The sequence below is a fragment of the Rosa rugosa genome, chromosome 2, assembly GCF_958449725.1.
Source record: "Rosa rugosa chromosome 2, drRosRugo1.1, whole genome shotgun sequence".
NCBI classification, from domain to species: Eukaryota; Viridiplantae; Streptophyta; class Magnoliopsida; order Rosales; family Rosaceae; genus Rosa; species Rosa rugosa.
In genome coordinates, this window is record NC_084821.1 from 10,878,759 (window position 1) to 10,887,109 (window position 8,351).

Consider the following 8,351-nt stretch of genomic DNA (forward strand, 5'->3'; position numbering starts at 1 on the left):
GAAAGAGAGAGGAGAGAGAGATGGAGCTTTGTGCTCCGTTTTTTTTTTTAAATTAGTTAATAGTAAAAGACTATTCTGCCCTTGATAAAAATATCATATAGGACCCACGTGTTTACCACGTCAGCAGACAAACGGAGCCGTTTGAGATTTTGGACGGAAGTATCACGTTGATGTCAAAATAGGTCTTTGGGTATCACATTGATACTTTTAAGAGTTCATGTATTAAATTGGCTTTGGCAGCATAATTTGGAGACGGTGACTGAATTTTTCTCTTTTACAAAGTAGTACGTGTAACATTAAACATAGTAAACCATACCTACTTCTAGCAAAGAAGTAGGAGGCACATTCAACACAACATCAGGCTCTCTACAATTCTTGCACAGAAAATTATACACAATATCTATAGCAACTTTCTTGATAAAGGATGCTGATTTCTTCGCCTTTGCATGTGAATGCCCAAGAATATAAGTCACTCCAGATTCTTTGGCTTCTAATATCTGCAGTGACTCATCTTGAAGATTACGTGAAACTTGTATCGTGTTTTCTTCATTCTTCAACTCCATGGAAGTCTGATCCGGATCATCCGGGGCATAAAAGGCTTCAGCATCAGGACAGTCTTCTGTTTCTACAAACTGCACTATACCAGACACCAACCTATTCTCGAAATTACAGTTTTCCTGTTGAAGATCCTTGTAACCATACCTCACAATGCACCGGAACATGCCACACTCCTTCGGGCCAACCCTACTAATGATCAACCTTTCCTTTCCACTAACATGGGGAACTTGAACGGATTTGACACAAACAAAAATCAGCACCTTATGGAAAGCAGGTAGATTAGTGACAAAGTGTCCGAAAACAGCTGGTACCCCAGTCACCAAATTAGTGTACACAAGTCCAATTCCGGAGACACGAACCATGCCCAGGCTAGGCCCTAAGCACACTATTCGGTTAATTGAGACCTTGTTCTCAACATCAAATTGGTGTTTCATCATTGTCCCGTAGTTCCAAGTGTACATTATAGCCATAAAGACAAGAGACAGCAGAACCGGGATCCATCCACCTTCGGGGATCTTCGTGACAGATGCTGAAATATAAATCAACTCAATTGATCCAAAGAACAGTAAAAATGCTAATGCACTAACTACCCTTTCTTTCCAGACAATTATCATCACCAGAGCCATCAAGCAAGTCGTCACAAACATTACAGTGGTCACTGCCAACCCTAAACAAATCGAACAACACGATTAAAGTTTGTATATAACAATACTAAGAATACCCCAGAGATAGAGATAAGATCTATACCATATGCATGACCCATCATGTTAGTATCCCTCAATCCAATTGTCACAGCTAAACAAAGGCACATTAACATCCAATTGACTTCTGGAATGTATATTTGCCCGTATATTTTACTCGAAGTATGAACTATCTTGACGCGTGGAAAGCAATTCAGCCCAGAACACTGGCTTATAATGGAGAAGGTAGCTGAAATTACTGCCTGGCTTCCTACCACAGATGCAAAACTAGCGAGTATGAACACCGGCCAAAACACAGCTTCTGCAGTGTGACATTTTGGTAAGGTCATCAATATGACAATGGCAAAGAATAGAAATGAACATTTGGGTACTGGGATAACTTCGTGCCTGGTATGGATTTGTAGAAACTTCTTTGGATGTCTTCATGGTGCTTGGAAAGAAATGCAGCCTCACCCATGTAGGAAAGAACAAGAGAGGGATATACTAAACATGTGAAGGCTATCTGGGATATCATTCCATGAACTTTAACATTAATATTCAAACAATTAATATATTCTAATTAATTTGAGGCATTAACATCTAGTTTGTAAGGTTACCTTTATCGAGAGTGAAGAGAAATGGCCCAAATTAGCAAACATTGCCTCTACACCTGAGACAATTTTACCAAGGAAACTATTTTCCAGTAGCTTTCTTTATCAGCAAGCAAAACCATAATTACTTCATCAGAAGTGTAAAAGAGTTACCTGTTATTGAAAGAACAACACCAGCTAACGATAGCCATCCTTCGATGCCTGTCGTTTGAAGGAACTTCAACATGTAAACTGGAGAGAGTGCTTGAAATACGCATTGATTCCACTGAACTATGTTGTATATTCCAATGCCACTAATGCACAGAAGCCATGCAGTAATGATTGGAGCAAACATGAAAGCCACTCTGTGTGTTCCGTGATGCTGAAGGGAGAAAAGCCCCACCAGCAAGACACATGAGATGATAACAACATAATCTGAAAAGCAAAAATTAATAAAATGCTTGTCAAATGATGGAAAATGCAATTATGTTAAGTAAGTCCAAAAGGACACATATTGGTCTATAGTCTATACACTAATGAAAGAAGTAAGACTTACTGTCATGGAGTTCTGTGAACTTAAGCTTTACCCCTGACACTGCTGAAAGAACTGAAGGGAGAAAACAACAGAATCTCTATTAGACTGTTATATATGATCCAAATTTTTAACTCCTAAAAAATGGTGAACAAATAGTCTCCTTCTGAATTTGGAAAATCAATCGGCAAAGTTTGGCACCTGATATTGAAGGAGTGAGTACACCATCACCAATTGCCATACAGGTCCCAAACAGAACAAAAATCAGTAGCCCTTTTTGAAATCTTGGGTGCTTGTCGAAGAATGATTTCAGAGCTGCACTATACCATGTATCTTTGTTTCCCTCTGTCACATGTTCAGACAGTTCCTCATCTGTGATTTCTTGATTAGGTAGAATGCTTAATCTTGCATGACGACAGAGGAGGGAGTATAAGGCAAAGGTACCACCTGGAACATATGCACAAAACTGACATTTGGAATATGTCTTTCTATGATGTCCAAATCTATAGTTACTGATCTCGAAAGACATGACACTCAAACAAGTCTATTAAAAATAGAGAAGATGCATCAAGAAATATCAAAACATCACAAGCAGAGTGTACAGCAGAAATTCCACTTTTCGGTGTTGAGATTTGAAAATGTTGCAAATGCGCAAAGTTGAAACAACAATTACATGGTGATTGGAAGATTGAGATACCAGCATATATAGTGTTTGAGTCTTACGATTTGTGAGTGGATATAGAAGTGATAAAAGTGCAGAGCTTTTGGCAATGACTGGCAAGGTTACACTTTGTATTGCTAAAGCACATGGTAGATGCTTCCTCTAGAAGCACTTTGTAGGACTTATAGGAAGAACTTTGCTTTTTGATCAAGAAATTCTATGTACTCCTAGCAAAAGTTCTTATGAAAAGAGTGCTTCCCAGTTCCCACAGAAGCATTGCCAAATAGTACCCAAGATGAATCAGGCTACTAAAATGAAAACATATATGTACGTATGTACCTTCACCATTGTCATCAGCCAACATCACAATGAAAACATACTTGAAGAGAGCAATGAGAGTAAATGTCCATAAAATAAATGAAAGCACCCCGAAAATCTCTTCATCGTCCTCATGAAGACTCAACTTTCCGGAGAAGGTGGTCTTGTAAACATATAGAGGGGATATGCTGAGGTCTCCATAAACGACTCCCAGACTTTGATAAGCCAATGTGAGCACAGTTGCACAAGATACCCTCTGCAAGTTCTGATTCAAGGCACCAAATTTTAAACATATTTTTGACAGGTTAATTGGTATACAAAGATCTAACTATGTAAGTAGGCTCATCAGTACTCTACTGCTTCAAAAAGTTCATAACCAGTTCAACAGCCACAAAAGAAGGATAATTAATCATACTGGGGTTTTTGTTAAAAGGTACCAAAAAAACACAAATAAAAAAGAAAATCCAAAACAGCTACAAAAGAAGGCTAATTAATCATACTGGGGTTTTTGTTAAAAGGTACCAAAAAAACACAAATAAAAAAGAAAATCCAAAACAGCTACAAAAGAAGGCTAATTAATCATACTGGGGTTTTTGTTAAAAGGTACCAAAACACAAATAAAAAAGAAAATCCAAAATAGGAACCCCTCTCTCTTAAGTGACTGTTTCACTTAAACCCTTTTGTCTATTAAACCCTCCAGAACTGCCAGATATTCTTAACAAAATACTATAGTAACCACATAAGAATGACATTTATAAAAGACTTGCCTAAAATAAGTTACATGGAATGTATTAAATGCTTCGTCCAGAGGCAAAAAAAGAAGAATACCCTTGGAGAAATTCCTTGTTCCACTAGTTCTTCAGAAGGGTTCATGATAGAGAGAGAGAGAGAGAGAGAGAGAGCAGAGAATGTGGGAAGTGAGAAGCAAGACAAGTGACTGAAGGGGAAGAAGGATGAGAAAGAGTTTATATAGTGAGAGAGAATGTAGGATGTGAAAAGCAGTAAGTAGGAGAGACGAGTGTTATGCTGTGTGTCCAAACGCCAAAGAAGTTGCTAAAAGGCTTTCAGTGGTCTATTACTTCTCTTCAACCTCTTGTCTTTTCTTTCCTCAAATATCATAAGACAGTCACCAATTTAGAAATATAAGACACATCGCCCTCCCAATAAGTCATTCTTTATTTTTTATGCAAAGTCTAGAAATAACAAAATATTAATTTTGGAGTACAGAATAACTTTACGGGTGTACAATTAGTCATCCTAGATGTGCTTGTTTCAACATCTACTCCTCCCATACTACATACATCATATGTGTTTAAGTCGATGCAAAACCACTTGATTTGACTGACAAATGACCATCACTATCTCATGATGTGAAGAATTTAAGATTAGGTGGGAAAGTCTTTCCTACTTGATATCTGCTGGACCATGACAAAGGTGTGAATTATTGTTGAGAATGAGAAGCCAAATCATCCATCAGCTACAGAAAACGTTAGGCACCGATCATACTCCTTAAGAATGTCAAAATTTGGTAATTTGGTGTAAGTATCAAAATAGCCGAGTGTTGCTGTGAATTCTTTATAGCAGCATATTCTGAATTTAACTAATGATGTTGACCACAAACTAGTTTTTTGTTCATGCTTTTAATCTAAAACCCTAGGAGAGCTTTCCTCTCAACCTAGTTTCACCGGCGCCCTACACTCAGTCATGGCGGCCGGTATCGGCCTCCCTCTACGTCATCTGCTGATGAAACTCAGAAGCCGACCTTGTGCGGTGACCACCCTACCTTGCTCTAGGTTACTCATCCTCTCTGGCCGGAAGGAAATAGGTGATGTGAGGGTTATGGATCGGTGCTCTGGTCCGATCAGCCTCATTGGGGATTGGGTGGACGAATGGCAGTGTCGAATCAGGCCGAGGAGAGGCCGGCTCAAGTTTGGGTGGTTCGCAGTCGAGAATGACCGATGCATACAGTCTGGAAGCCAAGAGATGCGAGGTCCTGTGTGGCGGTGCGACCTCTGGACCCGGATCCAAACGGCCAAACTCCGATTGATGGCCGCGCCAACCTTTGCTTTCCAACTTATGGATTTGGCGGAGATTGTCGTCATGCACCGTGCAGCGAATCAGGTTTGGGAATATGCAGAGCATGCTGGTGGGGTGTCTGCGTCGATGGCGGTGGCTGCATCTGGAGTGGTAGCGACGGCGTCAGACGTGATTGGTCGTGGAGCAGCAAGTGGGGTGGGCAGATCGATTTGGGGGCCCAAATGGTTTGGGTGGCCCAAATCAGTTTGGGTGCTCAAATCATTTAGGAAGCCCAAAAGCTTGTGGTGGCCTAACTCAGCTTTGAGGCTAAAATCAAATGGGCCTGGAGGGTCCAAACCTGCTCAGAGTACCTTTTGGCATTGGGCTCTTTGGTGGACCCTGCGAATGGGCTCATTTTCTTTAGGGTTTCGTATTTGGGATCCCGGAGGATCTTTACCCTACAGCTGGAGGCTCGAGAAAAGGGCAAAGGAAAGTTTTAGGTTTTCCTGGTCTTCTTGCCTATTACTAGAAAGTTGGTCTTCTATTACTTTCGTCTTAGTTTTCTCTAGTTGTACACCAATTGAGGTCTCTAGGCGACTAGGTTTACTTTTCAAAGAGAGGTTAGTAGTGAGGATTTGTTTTCTTGTAGTTAGGCTCAACTATGTGAGCGTATGTGTTAACAGTGAGGGTCATCTGTCCTTTGCTCGATAGCTTGTACCATTTATGATTTTGGTATGAGACGGCATCTGATGTACGTGCCTTCTGGCCATGGATAAATTAATGAAGTTATCTATTTTCTCAAAAAAAAAACTAATGATGTTGACCTATCAGTTTAAGTACACCAGCCTAAATTTGACTGAACACGAAAGCTGGATTCTTGCAAATTGGGCAAGCATCTTCTGAAATTGGACAATATGAGTACTAAACCTCTGCAATGTGCATGCACCATGACCTATATTACATGGTTTGGTTACAACATAGTTGGTATATGATGCAAAGGGTCATGCAGTTGGGTAAGTTGTATTCATCATCTCCCAAATAGTATAAGATGCCAAGACATGATCTCTCTCTCTCTCAAGTTTGGAATATCATCAGCTCTCTAAATAATACAACTGTCCTAAAATTTGAGGGTTTTCCTAAAACATACCTTTGCCTTATCAACCAAATCCGGCGACTTAGTTGATGATCTTCCCCGAAAGTTCAAAGCAAATGGGTTCCAGCCGTACAACATTAAAGTACATTATGGGCAAAATGATTGTTTGTGCTCTTTTGGACTAGAGATGAATGAATATTAGCCAAGACTATTACTTGACAACAACCATATCTTCTTCCATGTTTGTTTCCCAGCAGCATTATTGGCTTCCAGCCGTACATGATTTCCAGTGCATTGCATATAACTGATGTTAGAAGTATAAGTATATAGTATACAACTGTATAGAATTTCACAGGACTAAACAATCAATTGTAAATTTGGTCTCTGTGTTCTGGATGGACTGCAATTTTGTTCTATATATTTTGAATTTCTTGAAACAAAGTTAGATCGTTCTGCAATAATTAGGCAAACAAATTAATTTACACCATAGATTATATATCTTGTGCTGAATCGAAAAGCACATAGATTTTGGAGTTGAAAGAGAGAACGATATTGACTCTATAAATACGAAACAAGTATGTTTTTTAACCATACAATAACAGAGGAAAAAGAAAAAGACAACGTTACGATTGCTCAAACACAAAGACCGAAAGTGCAATCGTGAAGAGTGAAAGCGAGAGAATCAGCTACAAGCTTGCAAGTTATTGTTAGGTACCATCTCTACATCAAGTAGTTATAGCTCTCTTGATATATGTCTGGTACATCATGCCTGCCCCCATTTGTTTGATTCAATAATACACTGCTGTCTTTGAAGATTGGTAGGTCACTTCTTAATATCCATCTCCCACTTCAAAATGGCACAGGGTAGTCAAATATTGTGATATTTCGTGCATAAACAGAAAGGTGAGCTATTTTCACTCGCACAGATCCTTCAATGGGGATATCAGTTCACACTCCACACAACTTCACCCGACATGTTTGATATTTTTCAAGGGGTGATGCTATCTGAATCCATGGCTATGAACTATCTGTGGCAAATAACAAGTTTGTTTGTGGGCTCAAAGAGCTATCAGAGTGGGATTTTCTAACTATGGGACTACATATCACATTTTTCTAACATCAAATTCACAAGCAGATCTACATGTACTTCTTCTTTTTTCTTTTTTTTTTGAAATAGATCTACATGTACTTCTTCCATAGAAATTTAAAGATCTGGATTTATCCACATGTGGAGAGCTCTCCATTATTCAACAACAATACATTCTGTTTCCCTCCCGAGAAATTTTGGAGGAGGCCCAAGGTATGCATGCTAGCCCAGACCATAGCTTAGGGAAGTATGAATAGTGTAAAAGCTACGCGCTGTGTATCCAATTTTTCGGGAGAAGTTTTTAAGCAGCAATGCATAAAGAAGCAGCATATAGATAGCTCATCTGAGTCTTCCTCTAGGCCAGGACTAGGATTCTTTTCATGCGCAGTCTTGTATTTGATTTAGGTACTCAGACGTATGTGGGTCAGTTTTCATCTTTTCAATCACTAAAATACTGGGGCTCTTCTTCTTTCTAATGAAAGTTCGAGTCTGTTGAAGTAAAAATACAAAAAGGGTGAAAGCCACATTTTCTTTTTATAACCCTGCTGTTTAGTGTTGACTAAAAGAACCCTTACAGGAGCCACATTTTCTCAATTTGCAGATGGTTAGCCTACACAAGGCTACTATCAAGTAATAGAAGGCACACTGGGATATCAAGAAAACCAGGACCTTCACCACTTTCAAGTTCAACACAAAATATAACAACCGAAATGCTTCTGCCAGAAAAGACAACTTTGTTCTGGCAGATGCAACATGTGATTCATTGCAATAAGCAATAGAACCACACTGCTCATAAAACTAACCAAGACCGTGAAG

General features: G+C 39.3%; 1 protein-coding gene across 1 annotated transcript; it reads right to left on the reverse strand.

The window, feature by feature from the left end:
* Positions 1-230: 230 nt before the first annotated feature.
* On the reverse strand, positions 231-4,364 carry LOC133727866 (potassium transporter 1). Its single transcript, XM_062155274.1, has 9 exons — positions 4,168-4,364; positions 3,361-3,604; positions 2,562-2,807; positions 2,385-2,435; positions 2,003-2,263; positions 1,856-1,908; positions 1,647-1,761; positions 1,306-1,560; positions 231-1,225 (listed from the first exon to the last, which is right to left on the reverse strand). The coding sequence occupies exons 1-9, from the start codon at positions 4,210-4,212 to the stop codon at positions 297-299; spliced, it is 2,199 nt and encodes a 732-aa protein (XP_062011258.1). The 5' UTR covers positions 4,213-4,364; the 3' UTR covers positions 231-296.
* Positions 4,365-8,351: the final 3,987 nt, after the last annotated feature.

What these genes read in the sequence shown, in the direction of transcription:
- LOC133727866 (XM_062155274.1), bottom strand. Translation starts at nt 4,212, where the DNA reads ATGAACCCTTCTGAAGAACTAGTGGAACAAGGAATTTCTCCAAGG. An exon ending in TGTTGTTCTTTCAATAACAG is followed by an intron (nt 1,909 to 2,002) that starts GTAACTCTTTTA and finishes AAATTGTCTCAG; the next exon opens with GTGTAGAGGCAATGTTTGCT. An exon ending in TTTCTACAAATCCATACCAG is followed by an intron (nt 1,561 to 1,646) that starts GCACGAAGTTAT and finishes GTCACACTGCAG; the next exon opens with AAGCTGTGTTTTGGCCGGTG.